The 17,397-nt window shown below is 38.0% G+C and overlaps 1 protein-coding gene across 1 annotated transcript; it reads left to right on the top strand.

Annotated features, from left to right (window-relative positions):
- The first annotated feature begins 8,307 nt into the window (after positions 1-8,307).
- On the top strand, positions 8,308-14,910 carry LOC122306751 (BTB/POZ domain-containing protein At3g50780-like). The gene is made up of 2 exons (XM_043119268.1): positions 8,308-10,104; positions 13,467-14,910. Exons 1-2 carry the CDS (start codon positions 9,484-9,486, stop codon positions 14,457-14,459), a joined length of 1,614 nt encoding a protein of 537 aa, XP_042975202.1. The 5' UTR covers positions 8,308-9,483; the 3' UTR covers positions 14,460-14,910.
- The last annotated feature ends 2,487 nt before the right edge of the window (positions 14,911-17,397 follow it).

The raw sequence follows: 17,397 nt of genomic DNA on the forward strand, positions 1-17,397 counted from the left end.
TGTCTTCTACAGGTCCCTCGTTTCTTTGTTTCCAATAAATCTGTCTGTGCACTTCTCTGATATGCAAAATCTGGAATGACATGACAGCCATTCATCCAAAGAAACATCTCATCAGAAAGAAATAAGATGACTTTAAAATCTCTTCTCACTAAATTAGATGCAACACTAAATGGAGATATTTGTTCAATAATGTTGCTGTAAACATACTAAACACCAACATTGAGTACATTTGATGTCTCATAAGGTTTAAGGTGTTAGGAATATTAATTTAACGATTAAATTCACCTCTTGCAATTATTATAAAATTTAAACAACTCTGTAATTTAACATAAATTTATTAACTTCATAGTATTATAGAACAATGTTACTCTTCATCTTTGACTTAGTCATCCTCAGTCACACTTGAATTCATGTCTGTTCATTGAAGTGGTTGATATATAAAAGTACTTATAATGTGTCACATAAATAATATGGCTAGATGATAAAATCAATGATAGAATAACATTATTTCTCAATATTTAAGTGCATGTTTGGACTTGGAGTTGGGGAAAAATATTGGAGAATTTATTTATTTTAAAAAAAGTGTGTCGTCTACCCAAGCTATAGCTACAGATTTGTAGTCCGGAATAGACCCTGTAGAGGAGTAGAATGGCATAGGGCTGGCCAATGCAAACTAGCATAGAGTCCGATTAATTTCCTGTATTTTATCAAGGAATCATGGAAATGAGATATATGGGAGCTAAACAATGTTGATTACAGGGTTCTTGTAGCAAACAACTTCTTCGTGTCATGGGTTGTATGTAACTTTGTCTCATTGTAATTAGGGGTATAACCAATCCGGTTCGGTCTAGTTTTGGATAAATTTATGACCGAACCGGTATGTATCGATTTTGTATTTTTCAAAACCGATTACGCATTAGTTATCCTTCTAAACCGGTATTCCAGTTTTACCCGTTTTCGGTCCGGTTTTACCGGTTTCAATATACTATATTATATATTATATAATATAATATAATGTATTATAATATATAATACTCTAGTGATAATATATTGTAGTATATTATAATATATATTATAATTGTATTATTGACTATAATGATATATTATAATATATAATATAATGATATATTATATTGTATTAGTATAACTATTAATACAATAAACAAAATGATATAAGATTTTAAAATTTAATATTATATTAATTAGTAATTTATCATATAATACAAAACTATTTTATATATAGTTATATATTATATATAAATATTATATACAATATAAAAAAATTAAAATATATATAAACCGGTCCGGTCCGATTTTAGAAAAAGAAAAATCGGGACCGGACAGATTTTGACCGGTTTTAGGAAAAGTAAAACCGATACCGGACCAAACCAAACTCGGGACCGAACCAATCACACCGGTTTGGTCCGGTCCGATCTGGTTTACTAGTTTATTGGTTTGTTTTTACACTCCTAATTGTAACTCTTATATTCTCTATATGGCATTTGTCTATTTTGACAGAGAAATGATCTGTATAAATAGACAAATTACATTTTGTGAAAAGGTGGACTTACTGTGAAAATGTATAAAAAAGACTTTCTGTTTTAGTGGGGTTCACATTTTTACAAAAAAAACTGTACGAAACTTGTTTATTTATAATTTATATCTGACATTACTCTTGTTTGAACTTAAAAAAAAAAAAAAAAAAATAGAAACGACATGCAAACTTTAAGAGTATAAATTGTTGAAGTTTATAATTTATCAGACCTGTTAGAGGCACAGCTTTACTGAATTTCCAAGTTGTATTGATAGTATGAGGCAGTGTATATTTATACACTTTACAAAAGGAATCATTCTGTTACAAGAGAAATAACAAAAGAATAACAGAAAATCAGAAATACATTCTAGAATATTCTAGGACAATTTGGGAATAAATGGTGCTATGCTAATACGTCCCCTCGAGTCCAGTGGGGTATCTACAACATTGAGACTCGTACGAAAATGAAGAAAGTTATCTGAAACTAGGGGTTTTGTAAAAACATCAGCCAGCTGATCTTTCGAACTGCAATAGGAAACTTTGAGAGTATTTGCAGTAACACGGTCACGAACAAAGTGGTAGTCAACTTCCATGTGTTTGGTTCGTGAATGATAGAGTGGATTTGCAGAGAGAAAGGTTGCACCAATGTTGTCACACCAAAGAGTGGGTGGTTGTGACAGAGAGATACCAAGTTCGCGGAGCAATGTTTGCAGCCAGATCAATTCAGCAGCCGTGGAGGCCAGGGACTTGTACTCCGCTTCAGTGCTAGATCTTGCAACTGTTTTCTGCTTCTTTGAGCTCCAGGAGATCAAGTGTTGACCAAGAAAGATGCAGAAGCCACCAGTGGAGCGTCGATCATCGGGGCACCCAGCCCAGTCAGCATCGGTATAAGCTTGAAGGGTAAGTGTGGAATTCTTCTTAAAAAACAAACCAAGATTGAGAGATCCCTTTAAGTAGCGAAGAATTCTTTTAACAGCAGTCCAGTGAGAGAGCTTCGGGCAATGCATAAACTGACAGACCTTGTTTACAGCAAATGCTATATCAGGTCTGGTCATGGACAGGTACTGTAACCCGCCTACAATGCTTCGGAACAGAGTACAATCCTCAAACTCAGGAGAGTCATATTGAGACAGCTTAAGAGAGGCTGCCATAGGTGAGGTCATTGGTTTGGCAGAAAGCATGTTGCTTCTAGCCAACAGATCTTTGATATACTTCCGTTGTGACAAAAATAATCCACCATCTGAATAGTCAATCTCAAGGCCAAGAAAATAGGAGAGTTTTCCTAAGTCCTTGACAGGAAAAGCAGTGGCCAGAGAAGAAATGAGGGAATCAATGGCATGCGATTGTGAGGAGGTTATTACCATGTCATCAACATAAATCAATAAGTAAATGACCAGATCATCATGCTTGAGAATAAATAATGAGGGATCGGCCTTAGAGGCTGAGAAGCCATACTCAATCAACCATGTACTAAGCTGGGCAAACCAGGCACGGGGGGCCTGTTTAAGGCCATAGATAGCCTTGTTCAATTTACAAACATAGTGAGGGTAATCAGAGTTGATAAACCCCTGAGGTTGCTGCATATAAACCGTGTCAGTCAATGAACCATGCAAAAAGGCATTCTGAATATCTATTTGGCGCAAATTCCAGTTTTGACTAACAGCTAGAGATAAAATCATACGGATGGTGGTTGATTTAACCACAGGACTAAACGTTTCATTGTAGTCCAAACCCGACTGTTGGTGGTAGCCTTTGGCTACCAACCGAGCCTTTCTACGAGCAAAAGAACCATCAGAGTTCAACTTGGTTCTGTAGACCCATCGACATCCAAGAATATTAAAGGTTGGAAGAGGAGGAACTAATGTCCAAGTATGATTTTGAAGTAAGGCAGTAAATTCAAGAGACATAGCATCATACCATTCGGGAAATTTAGAGGCGGCTGAGAAGCTGGATGGTTCATCGGGAACATCCACCGTGGTGTTGAGGCAGGTCCGTCGCGGGTAGAGAATCGTGCCATCCGTGAGAGTCCGTGGACGAGAGGAATCGGTTTGACTCCGAGTGATGATGGGTGATCTCGGAGGAATAAGAGTGGAGCTGTGTAAAACGGGCAAAGGATTAGTAGGAGTTGGAGAGGAGGGTGTAGAATCCGAGGAGGGTATAGGAGGAGCAGAGGAACTGGAAGAGGAGTTAGGGTTACTAGATGAAGAAGAGGAAGAGATCGGGATAGGTAAAGAGAGGCCGGGGCTTAAGGTTGGTCCTGGGCCGAGAATGGACTGGGTAAAAAGAGGAAGAGAAACATGAGTTTGGGCCAAGGGGGGTGAGGGAGATGGAGATGAGATGGGCTGTCGTTTTGAGAAGGGAAAAGAGCCTTCATCAAAGGTTACGTCCCTGGAAATGTAAAGCCTGTTGGTATTGGGCTCAAGACATTTGTAACCTTTATGTGAGGTGCTGTAGCCCAAAAATATGCAGGAAACAGAGCGGAAATTAAGTTTGTTTTTATTGTATGGCCTTAAATTGGGCCAACATTCACATCCAAAGACTTTCAAAGAGGAATAATTTGGATTTTTTTGGTAAACCATGAAGTGAGGGGTTTTATTATGAAGGGGTTTGGAAGGAAGCATATTAATTAAGTGAACCGAGGTTTCAAAAGCCTCAACCCAATAAGTAGTGGGTAGAGAGGAATGGGCTAGAAGAGCAAGCCCAGTTTCGACAATATGTCGATGCTTACGCTCGACTAATCCATTTTGTTGATGGGCATGTGGACAGGATAGTCGATGAGTGATGCCAAGTTTAGAACATATTGAAGTAATAGGTTTAAATTCGGCACCACCATCAGTTTGAAGATTAATCAATTTACAATTGAAGAGTCGTTCAACAAAGGGCAAAAATTGAGAAAAAATAGATTGAACATCAGATTTCAATTTTAATGGAAAAAACCATGTGTATCGAGTAAAATGGTCTATGAAAGAAACATAATAACGAAATCCACATTTTGAAGTAACAGGGGATGGGCCCCAGAGATCGGCACAGAGTAACTGCAAGGGCTTCGTGTAAGTGGACTGGCTGGGCCCATACGGAAGCTGGCAACTCTTTGCAAGCGGGCAGGCAGGACATTTGAAGGAAACATTGCTGGAGGAGAGTGGCAGACCGTGAGTGTGCACGATTTTGGAGACCAGTTGGAGAGAGGGGTGACCCAATCTTTGATGCCAAGTGGGAATCGTAGTCCGTTCACCAAGATGAGTGGAGGCAACGGATTTTATTGAGGGAAATTGGTAGAGACCGTTATGAGTGGGACCGGTGAGGAGGGTCTTCCTCGTCTGAGAATCCTTCACAGAAAAGTAAGTGGCATGAAACTCAAAGAAACAAGAATTGTGAATGCAAAATTGTAAAACAGAGATAAGATTTTTAGAGATGTTCGGAACATGCAGAAGATTTTTGAGAGTGAAAGAAAAAGAATCGGAAGTGAAGGAGCTGTCACCAGTGTGTCGAATGGGAAGGCACGATCCATCACCTACGCGGATAGCATCCACACCAGAGTAGGGTTCACTGTGAAGATTAAGGTTGCTGAGATTATGGGTAATATGGTGGGTGGCTCCTGAATCGGGATACCAATTTTGATCCGAGTATGTGGTAGAGGAGGTGTGGTTTGCTGAAAAGGATTGAGGTGGATCCAGTTGGTATGAGTGATCAAATCTGTATCGGCACTGAAGAGCAATGTGTCCTTGCTTATTGCAAACTTGGCAGGTGGTTCTGGGGCTGCTCGGTGTTTGAGAGAAGTTTCCTGAAGAACTGAAAATGCGTCCCCCACGAGTTTGAGAGGTACCAATACCACCTCTTCCTCTGCCTTGTCGATTACCACGGAAATGACCTCGTCCACGTTGAACACGACTGCTGTAATTAATAGAGGGCTCAACAAGAGATTTAGCAATGTTAGCAGTATGAGCAAGTCTATTTTCATGAATGAGAAGCAGTTGATAAAGTTCGGAGGAGGTGAGAGGATCAGATCTTGTAGTGAGAGAAGTCACGAAGAACTCATAGGCTGGTCCGAGACCATTGATAAGGTATGAGACAAATTCCTTATCTTGAAGGGGGTTACCGGTTGCAGCTAGCGTATCAGCAAGGTTTCTAACCTTTGCAAAATAATCTGAGACAGACAAATTGCCACGGGAGAGATTTGTAAGTTGATATCGGACTTGGAATTCCTTTGCTTGTGAATGAGAGGCAAACATGGATTTCAAAGAAAGCCATAGCTCTCGTGCAGTTTTAGAGGAGAGAACTTGTCCAAGGACAGAATCTGAGAGAGAGGAGAACAGAACGCTAAGCACTAGCTGATCTGTTCTTATCCAGGCAAGATAGTCTGGGTTGATTTTGGGTAATGCATTGTCACTGGCAGGTAGAAGCTGCACAGGGCAACGCAAGGTTCCATCAATGTATCCATAGAGGTCCTGACCTCGCAGATATGCAGTGATTTGAACAGTCCAAAGTAAGTAATTTTCAGTGGTAAGTTTAGTAGTGACCACATGAGAAAAGGAGGAGAGAATGGATGAGTGGGACTGTGAAGAAGAAGAGGAGGGCGTAGCCATGGATCACGAGACTGCTAGTCGAGCAGCTCTGATACCATGTTAGAGGCACAGCTTTACTGAATTTCCAAGTTGTATTGATAGTATGAGGCAGTGTATATTTATACACTTTACAAAAGGAATCATTCTGTTACAAGAGAAATAACAAAAGAATAACAGAAAATCAGAAATACATTCTAGAATATTCTAGGACAATTTGGGAATAAATGGTGCTATGCTAATAAGACCCAAAAGATGTTTTTGAATATGTTATTACATTATAATCTTAATTTAGTTTTTTCTAAAAGACCTCAAAAAGCAAACCAACTAATCATATATAAAACAAGTAATAAAAAGCATTGCATGCATGGCAGAATCTTCTTCTTCATTGATATGTTAGGGTTATGTCTTGAAAGGTCAAACTAAACATTGCTTGATTATTACATTAATTAGGTAGCACGTGTAGGAGGCGCTAATAACAAAGTTCAAGTTGTCACATATAGAGCATAGAGTCGACGATCGACCCACCCACCCAGCCACATGGCCATTATACATTGCAATGGGCTTCCTTTTTGGTAGCCATTGATGATGAAAACGTGCTCTCTCCTTCTAAACTTCCACTCTCTCATCATTTCCAGGCTCTATTATTGCAATGCATGATGCAGCCTTCTAAACTTCCACATAAGTTGTTAACAAATAACACTCCTCAAACTTAGATGTTGCTAGTTGGAGATCATCTCAAGTTATAGATTTTATATTATTTAATATTATTTGTACAAGATTTTTTAAATAAGAGCACTGCTATACAGCAGTCCCACACCCAACACACTAGTGTAAAATAGAAGAGGGTAAAATAATAAATTCACATTTTTCAATAGTATGAAAAAGTGTGAGGTTGTTGTGTAGATTTTCTGTTTAAATAATATATATATATATAGATTTTAGATAATAATTTTTAAGATATAAAATAAATAATAAAATCTACATATTCTTATCAGCTCAAGTTTTTAAAATAAGTAGTGATTTCATATGATATTAATGCAGAGGTTCTGAATTCGAATCCCGATTCTACACTTTAATCCATTCAATTAAATATCCCACGTGTTGAGCCAGAGGAAAAGTTTGGCCTATATGTGAGGGAGAGTGTTAAGATATAAAATAAATCATAAAATATATCTCTTCCATTAATTAAAACTTTTAGAATAAGTAGTGATTTCATAATAATTTAATACTATGTCTCATTACTTTCTATATTGTAGTAACAAATTTTGTGAAAAAATTAAGAAAAACAGAAAAGAAAAAGATGGGAAATATTTGTGCCATAGGACGGTGCTGTTTGTCCATTCTTTTTCTAAAGCAAACAGCAGAGTGATCGAGGAACAAAGAAGAAAAGATGGGAGGTGTCCCTGTTGAACACAATTTGAATGATGCTCCTTCACTTTACTATCAATTAAAGTTGGGCCCACAAAATGCTATTACATTTACATTATTATAAGATATAAATAAAGGGATATATGTATATAAAGGGTGGTTCATCGTTGGATGACCAGCCTTGACCCATTGGAGTAGGTTATAATAATGTTAGGGCTCATTGATTATGATTAAAAGCTCGAAAAGATGACATAATTGATGAATATTGTTTGTCATATTTATTACCACTTTGGAATTTTTAAAAGGATTTTTTAACTTTACATGGTTGAATTGTCAAAGAATGATGTTGAGTTTTTCTTCTAAATCTTGTTATTTTTAATTATAGTTATTGATATTATATATTTTAAATAATTTTATGTGTCAATAATTTAAAATATACTACACTTGAATATAATTGAGAATTGTCCTTAAAATATATATAACTGAGAATAATAAGATTTAGAAGAATGTATCAAAACAAAAACGAAAAACATCATCACTCAACTCTTAAAACACCCCCTCCCAAATGTTAAAAAAAAAAAAAAATCTCTTAAAACAAATGCGTTACGCTTTAATATTATTAAAAACTAATAGTTTTAAGTATCATTGAATTATAAATGTAAAAATGTAAAACCGACACTGCAAATTATACCTTTTCCCTTTTAAATTTTAAAAAATAAGTTAATTTGGGATTCAACTTCAAGGCTTTTCCATCGTCCATCATTTCCCCAAGTGTAAGCCAATTGCTAATTAGCAACACCATGACAGGGAGGGCGTTTCAGTGATTGAAATGATTTGCATGTTTAGCATATTACTCTCCATGACAGCGACGGTCTCTTTTACTCCAAGAATATCCAGCGACGGCCACGAAAAGCAACATAGATAGTATTATAGAACGAGAGAGAGAGAGAGAGAGGGCCACGGTAATTTGCAGAGGCACTGGCATGCAAATTCTGAGACCCACAATCCCACAATCATCAAAAGTAGAGGTAGACAAATTGCTAAAGCAGTAGGAAACACCAGCCCCATAGCCATCGCCTCTTTAACTTTCACTTTTTTTTTTTGGGAGGGGAATCCTTCCAGTAAATTCTTGAACTTTACAAATTAAAGAGCCACTACCACTCTAATTATTATCCCAACCTGCAAGTCTTTGTTAGGCGGTTCCCTTGATGCTTGACACCGGGGCTCCCGTTCAATCATTTTAGCCACTTGTGGGTTTAAAAAGAAAATGAGATAAGAGATGGTTTCCAGTGAGCTCTCCGATTACTGCTTCCTAGTGAGTTTTTCTTGAGCTGTTTTGGGGTATTGGGGTTGTCGAGCGAGGAAAGACCTGTTTTTTCTTGTTTCTGTTGTTTGAGGGTACTTTTTGAATTTTTTAGGTTTTTAACTGGAAGTGGATCTGTAGTTACCTCTTGATAATGCTTTTGTGGATGCTTTTTTGTTCTTTGCTTTGAGAGTAAATTTCGTCTCTGCAAAGATTATATTTTTGAAGTCATTGTTATTCCTTCCCGCGTATCCTTACCTTTATGCTATTCAGCTAGCTGTAAATTGTAATTTATTTTTTCTGTTTTAGAGAAACTGTGATTTATTTTTATTTTTTTCTATTTTTGGGTTTTAGGTGGGTGGTTTTCATCGAAATCTTTACTCATTGTTTCGTACTCCTTTTTTTCTCCTTTTCTAATTGTTGTTTTTAGAAAAAGCAGTTCTTTGTTCTATATCTGGAGGAAGTAAAAATGAACTCGGGGTTCCTAGAGTCAACATAAAACACAGCTTTCCAGTTTTCATATCTGTGTGTTTACAAGGTACCGAGGCTGTTTTGGAGAAGAAGAGTTTTGTTGTCAAAGAAGCAGTTCTTCATTTCTCGGGATTTTATTCACTTCTATAAAGTTCGAGTGACTCTAATAATCCACTGGGCTTCAGTGTATTTTTCATTGTAAATGCCCCATCTTGAGTGAATATTGCTGCGAATTCTTCTTAAATATGGCTGAAATTAGACTTACAAGGGTAGAACAAGGCCAGACGAAGATCAGAAATGTCCCAATTGCAGTGACCCCGGAAGGTTTTTGGTGTTGTCCTTCTCCAGTTGGGTTTCAAAAGACCCTCAAAGCTCAAAACCCTCTAAACAAACCAAAACCCTCCTCACCACCACCCAAGACCACTGTCACCAAGAAACAGACCCCAGTAACTGAAAGAAAGCCAACATTCACCCCATCAAGACCAGATCAGCGAACCTTTGTCCCTGATACACCCGGCCTGAGTGCACCTGTGGCTGCTGAAAGAGCACCAAGACCCAAAATTGAAAATTTGCCAAGGAAGGTGGCAATTGAGTTTGGTGAGCCAGGAACCAGTGATATGAAGGTGATTTTACTTGGAAAGCAGGGATTTTGTGTGAAATTGAGTGTTCATAAGAATGTTCTAGTGGAGAATAGCCATTATATTGCAGACAAGCTTTCTCAACCACAGTCTGGTGCGTCATCTCTTGAAATTGAGGATTGTGAGGATGTTGAGATATATGTTGAAACTGTGGGACTAATGTATTGCAAAGAAATTAAGCAACGACTGATCAAGCAAAGTGTCTCTCGCGTACTCCGCATTCTTAAGGTAATTTGCATGACCATGCAATTGATCTCTCCATGTTACTTGCATTGTCTGATTATATGTATTATGTTGTTGGTATAAGTTTTGCCTATGTAAAACAATTACTAGGTTGCATTTGGATTGGGGATTAATGATAGAGGGATTTAAAGAATAAATAAATTGCGTCATTGAATTTTTAATAATCCACAATACATTTGAGTTTCTAGGGGTTTGCTCCAACAAAAATATACTGTGTTGACAAAGAATGGGCTTCCACCTGGAAGAAGCTCTGACTTCTCTGTGTAAAAAACCTAACCGAATGCAATAAATTTAAAATAATGCTTATACCAAATCATACATATCTATATATTTATTAGGTTTACTTATAAAAAATATATATATTTATAAGGTTTATATCTTCTTTTTATTTTTATTTTTATTTTTATTGTGCTTTTCATATTCTATTCAAGCCATTTGAACTAAAAACTGAAATCTTAATTCTTTGCTTCAAATAATTATCCAGATGATTTATTGATGGGTTTCCATTGCTGATGTATTCTGATGTGGTTTATATATGTCCTTTGTAGTTCATGCCTTTCTGGATATAAGGATGGCTAGCCTTGTAATGAAAAGCAAATCCCTCCTGTTATGGACTAAAAATTAAGTCATTATTAAAGAATTTCCCCATGGCTTACTCATGCATGCAGCTGTTTTTGAGGGACCTCAAATTATGCTTTTTTGGGCTCTAGCATTGAGGGCTGGATTCTGACAGCTGAACCATTCAAATTGGTTGACAAAATCTGGCCACCATACCTATATGTAGTACCCCTTAAGCTGAACCAGCAGAAGTTGTTCTGTTTAGGTTAGGCTCGTTGATGGCAGTGAACCTGGCTTCTTCTTTGAAAGGCCCAAACAATCCAAACAAAGTAACCTAAATTACCGATCAAAACACCTAACGACACTGCCATACCTAAAATTTTTCAACCTAAATTAAAAAATTAATATATCCATTCGCACTGCTGTGCGCACAATTGGTGGTACCTTTACCCCAATCCTGCTTGAAGCTGTCCTTGACAAATGAAGAGTCCTTGAAGGGTATCTCGATCTCATTACTATGGGAAAGGCAGATCCTTCATCATCACCTGATTTATCTGTTATGGCCTTCTTTTCCTCTGCACCTCCAATGGGCAAAGAGAGGAGAGGGCATCTCGCATATGGGTGGGTTGTGAGGGGGTAGGTGATTCCCACTCATTACGTACCCATTAGTTACCTTATTCTAACTGTTCTCACTTCTTGAGCAAGACAAGCTACCTTTAGCTAGGAGACTTTTTTCTTTCTACCTATCTCCTCGAAGACAACATTCAATTTACTTGCGTTAAGCAGATAGCTAGCATTGCTTCTGAGCCGTCAAACACTTCTTTTGAGTCTTCTTTGTGTATGTATCAGATAAGAATGAATCCATTCAAATTTTAAAAGGAAAGCAAATGAGTTCTTTCACTTCTAACATAGGAGTTCTTTCTCTCATAATCATCTTTCTGACTCCTACTTCTCACTCCAATGTTGCATTTCGTTCTATAACTTTGAAAGTAGTTGCTTCGGCTTCTGCCACTCGAATTATCAAAATGATCCCTAAAAGCGACCCTTGTCAGGAGAAAACCTGCCTATCAAGGCTAAAAAGCTGTAGATTGAAAACTGATTGCCATTGGGCCTTGGACATCAGGCAGTGTCGGTAAATTTCGTTCAGCCTTTCTCTTAAATGTTTGATTGCTATTAACGGCCCCTTGGGAGCAATTAAGAATGGTAACTACTTTAAATACAAAAACTTATCTACTGTGGAAGCTTGAGTACATGAAAAATGTTTGGTTGCTTGGTCAACATTTTTGGGGTCATATTTTTTTGGATAAGTTTTGGGGTGGTGTTTAAACTATCATGAATGCTAAAACTGCTATTGTAACACCCCAGATTTAGTATGAGGTTGGTAAATGAGATCCTACAATATTTGAGAGGGAGATGTTTTTGCATTTTATAATGTTCCACAGGGCTTCAATTATATCCTCGATTAGTCCTATGGATGTATAAACCCTTATGTGATTTGGGCTCTTTTGTTTTTCAAGTTAAATATCATAGCTAATCTCAAACAGAATATGGGACTTATGCCATGCCATATTGGAACGGCCTGATAAGGATGGCAGCAATTTTAATTAGGGAAGATTATAACATGAGGCCATTCAGAATTAAATCTCATATTGCCTATGAGAGAGGAGTTATTGGCTTTTATAATGATCCATGGGACTGTATTGTAATATTATGTAATCATTTAGGAATAGAAGCCCATATATGATTTGGACTTTCCTTGGGTTGTTATATGATTTATAATCATAACCAATTTCAAGTTAATCTTGTTCAAAGCACTTGTAATTGGAATTATTCTCATAATCCTTTTTTATTACCTGTATTCCCCCCATAATTATTCGGACAGAATCTTCTAAGCTTCCAGTAACTCAAAGCAACTCTTGGAGAGAAAATAGTTTTGCACTAAAAGGAGTTAATAGGGCTTCAGATGACGTATTTAAGACCACCAGGATTTGGTCAAATCTGGGTGAAGCGTATAGTATTGTGCCAGACATATGTAGCATATGTTGTGATATTGACAACTATGAGGCATATTGCTTACTCACTGTAATTAATCTCTCATCTCATTGATGCTTCTCCTTCTAAATGCATTCAGTTCTGAAGGCTCACTCTTTGGTGTTGCTTTCAACCATTTAGATACATCATAATGTGTAGACGAATGAGCTATCTCATCATGGAAGAAATCCAATTTTGCATCAATATGTTTGTTTTGTACCATTAAGATTTTTTTTACTGGCTAAGGAAAGCGTTGTGTTGTATACTAAATTAGTAATTACCAGGAAACATGGTTTAAATTATTATTTCTCTCTACAGCATAATTTCACTTGGGTTGTTATCTCTCACCAGTTCTTGTTTTAATCAGTTTGCAATCCAGATTGTTGATGAGTTTCCCCGGCAATATTGGCCTGGATTTTCATTCGTTTGCATGGTATCACATTGAAGCTTTTGAGTACCTTGTTTCTTATCTGCCAATTGTGTTACTGTTGTTTGTGAATGAAGTTGGTAGCTATTACTAGGATAATGGAGCTTCTTGCACTGTCTGGAGCTCTTTTATCTCCGAGTAGATGTATTGTAAGCTGATTGGCTACTTCATTTGTAGTCGGTGTTGTTTCTTTGTGAGCATTGATATGAGGTGGAGTAGTGGCCTTTCTTTTCTTGTATACTTTCCAGTCATTGGATTTTACATCAGCCTTTAGCACTTTCATGTATCTCTACATAACATGAAAACCTCATCTGATGGAGCTGTTTTCCAGGTTGCAGAACTACTTGGTTTCAACTCTTGCATGCAGTCATGTTTAGAATACTTGGAAGCTGTCCCTTGGGTTGGTGAAGAAGAAGAAAAGGTGGTTTCGTCTGTCCTACGACTCCAGGGTGAGGGTATCGGTGTCACCCCAGTATTGAAGCGAGTTTCTTCTGATGCCTCCAAACACCCGAAAGACACACTTTCACAGATAATTGACCTCGTTCTCAAAAGCAATGAGGAGCGAGGCCGAAGGGAAATGAAATCAGTAGTGCTGAAGCTTCTTAGGGAGAATAACAGTCTCCCAAGCTATGCAGGTTCATCTGATATCTTCAATGAAACCGTTTATAGCTCATGCAAAAGCTGCTTGAGTTCTCTTTTGTCTTTGTTTAGGCATGCTGCTGAACCAGGGTTTGCTGATAAACCTATGGACGGCAGAGAACCTGTAGTGAAGCAAATAGCTCTAGAGGCTGATAACCTTTCATGGTTGGTCGAGATTTTAGCTGACAGGCAAGCAGCAGATGAAGTTGCACTATTGTGGGCTGGCCAGCAAGAGTTGGCTTCCCTACATTCAAAGCTGCCCATTCTGTCTCGTTATCACATTAGCTGCATTACAGCAAGGCTATTTGTTGGCATCGGAAGAGGCGAGCTCCTGCCATCAAAGGACACCCGTCAATTGCTATTACAAACGTGGTTAGAACCATTGATTAATGACTACAGCTGGTTACAACATGGGTGCAGATCATTTGATAGAAAGGTTGTGGAGGAAGGAATTGGGAGGACAATCCTCACCCTGCCTCTAGAGGAGCAGCAGAGCATATTGCTTTCTTGGTTGGGAAGTTTTTTGAAGGCCGGTGATAAGTGCCCAAATCTTCAGAGAGCCTTTGAGGTCTGGTGGCGGAGGACATTCATCAGGCCTTACGTCGAAACTCCAGGTAATAATTTCCAGTCAGATAGCTCAATGACATCACCAGTAATAACCCTGAAGAAACAACCGCAGGAGTGAGAGCGTACTCAACTACAGAGAGATTATCCTGCAAAGCCTGTTTCAAGACCAACTGAGGAGTTTAGAGAACCTAAGAGCGATGATTGGAACTCTTTTTAGAAAGGGCAGATTTTGCTGCTAAAAAAATTGAAAAAATGAAAGTTCAGATGTTGCAAATCTCTTGAGAATCAAACTGGCGCCATGACTTGGGTTTATACTGCTTCATGCAAAATCTCTTGACTAATGCTATGTGGATTGATTTGGTGGATAATGGGTTTTGATGGATTGAAAAGAATGTAATTGAAAGTGGTTGCTTCCTGTGAGTTTGTTTTTTCCTGAATGTATCCAGACTGGGTGATGCCTTTCCTTTTTTCCCATGATACTTGTTCGTGTTAGAGTACGTAGATATTCACATTATTATCTATTTGTGAAGTTTATCCGAGTCTTCAATGATGACATGACAACTTACATATGATGACTGTAGTTACATGAAATGATATTTGGAAGTGTGTAAGCGTCGTTCAAAAAAATATAAAAATATAGAATTTCTATGATTCTTTTTTTTTTTTTATCAAATAAAAATATAGTAAGGGGGGATTATGGATTGTTCAAAATCCGCTTAAACCCGTCAAGTATGGGATTGGACCAATCATTTTGTATCATTTCTCAAAATGTCTTATTATATTTCTCTTTTAGTTAATAATGCAATAAATTTGTTCATAAAAATAAAAATAAAAAAGATTATTAAAAATTAGGGCATCATGCATATATGCTATGAAATTTTAAAACTTATTTTGGGAGGCTCGCCTTCAATATGATGATTTAACCCTCACGACCTACTACAACTACTAATGTCTAGGTTGTAAGTTGTAAAATCACTCAAAATTCAACATGTTGTAATCAACTCACCTCTCGACTCCTCCCCAGCTTCATCTCCACGGCGCACACCACCACGAGCAATGTGCTTTGTGGTTGACATTAACATATAACATATAGGCTTATGCCTTTCTTGGTTAATGCTAACCACCATTCTTACTTTCAGATCTACTATTGTGCAGTTTTGATACATTTTTCTTTCAAATAAGTACTAAAAGGTGAACATATGAATTCTTAGGAGTGAAAACTCAGAGTCACTCTTTTTCTCTTTGAAAAAGGAGTGGAAGTTGTGGGTGCATAGTGCTGGAGGCAGTTATAACGAAAAAAGGAATCTGGAGGTGGCCCCGGCTAACTCTAGAAGGTTTCTGGAAGCAAAGTGCGGCTGAGGTGCGGAGAGGCACTGGAGGTCAAGGCGGAAAGGGAAGCAGCTTATTCAGACGTAAGTGAAGGTGACGACGTGATGGAAGACCTAGAGGAAAAATGGAAGGAGCTACGGTTGAGGGAAGAGGAAAAAATGGTAATAGAGATTGATGATAAAGTATCGGGAGATCTGTTGATGAAAGAACAGAGGTCTTTACTCGGAAAACTTTGTTCAAATCAGCTGATTAGAAAGGAGGTGATGGAAAGTACACTGGCAAAAATTTGGAGAATCAGCAAGAAGGCACAATTCACTGAGGTGAGTCCGAATACTTTTGCTATAGTGTTTGGTAATATAGCTGATAAACAGAAGGTCTGGTCAGGTAGACCATGGCTGTTTGACAACCAGTTAATGGTATTGAAGGAGTTTTATGGCTTTACGCCATTGAAACAAGTGAATTTTAACTCAGAAAGCTTTTGGGTGAGGTTTCACAACTTACCGTTATCTTGTATGACGGAAGTTTGAGGTGAACAGATTGGGAGTACGGTGGGAAGGGTGGAAAGGGTGGATGTATAGGGAGATGGAAGCGGATGGGGGAAGTTCTTGAGAGTTCAGATCCATATGGATCTCAATCAACCTCTAGCAAGAGGGAGAACTCTGATGGTTAAAGGCAATGACATCTGGATTCCTTTTAGCTATGAAAAAATGCTTAGAATATGCTTCTCCTGTGGTTGTACAGAGCATGGTCTCAATGAGTGTAAAGAAGGAAGCAGGGTAGTAGGTGATGAAAATCAGTATGGTCAATGGTTGAGGGCTAAGCAAGATTACAGAAATAATTTCTTTGTGAAAATGCAAAAAAATGAGGAAAGGAATGGGTGGTGGAAGGAGAAGGAGACATGTCTTATGCTGAAGGTAGTGGGGGAAGTAATAAAGAGGGGGGCAGTAGAGTTAGGGAAGAAAGTGTAGAGAGAATTGAGGTAAATGAAACAGGGAAGGAAAGGGGATTAAAGGGGAGTGAAAAAACAAAGGAAGGGGAGGATAGTGGGGATTTAGGTAGTAGTAATGGGGTTGAGGGAGTAAAGGAAAGGGATGAAACAACCATACTAATTACTATGAATGGCCAAAAAGAAAATATGGAACAGGGGTTGCAGAAAGTTGAAGTGCAGTTTGAGATCATGGGGAAGGAAGTGGGTAGTGAGTTGATGAGTAAGGAAGCGGGTGGAAGGGTGGAAGGAAGCAGGCCAGAAAAAATAGGTGTATGGAAGAGGAGAGCCTGAGAAAAACACAAAACAGAAGAGTTAGTTAAAAAAGAAAAAACCAAAAAGAAAAGGGGAGTGTTTGATGAAGAAGGTGGGGGTGCAAACAAGAAAGGGAAGTGGAGTGGTAATTTTGATGTCCCTATTGGAATGGCGGAGGTTGAGATTCAGCCCTGCCAATTATTATGAAAATGTTAAGTTGGAACTGCCGAGGATTGGGGAATCCTTAGACAGTTCAAGACCTCTGCTTAATGGCAGAGAGAAATAAACCCAACTTAGTTTTCATCATGGAAACTAAGCTTAGAAGGATGAAATGTGAGAAAATAAAAGGAAGATTGGGATTTGAAGGTTGTTTTAAAGTTAAGGCAGTGGGAAAAGGGGGTGGTATGGTTCTGTTGTGGGATGAAAGTATGCAGTTAGATATTGTGAATTTTTCACAAAGACATATTAGTGCTTGGGTAATAGAGGA

This window comes from Carya illinoinensis, chromosome 1 (genome assembly GCF_018687715.1).
Source record: "Carya illinoinensis cultivar Pawnee chromosome 1, C.illinoinensisPawnee_v1, whole genome shotgun sequence".
In the NCBI taxonomy this organism is placed as follows: domain Eukaryota; kingdom Viridiplantae; phylum Streptophyta; class Magnoliopsida; order Fagales; family Juglandaceae; genus Carya; species Carya illinoinensis.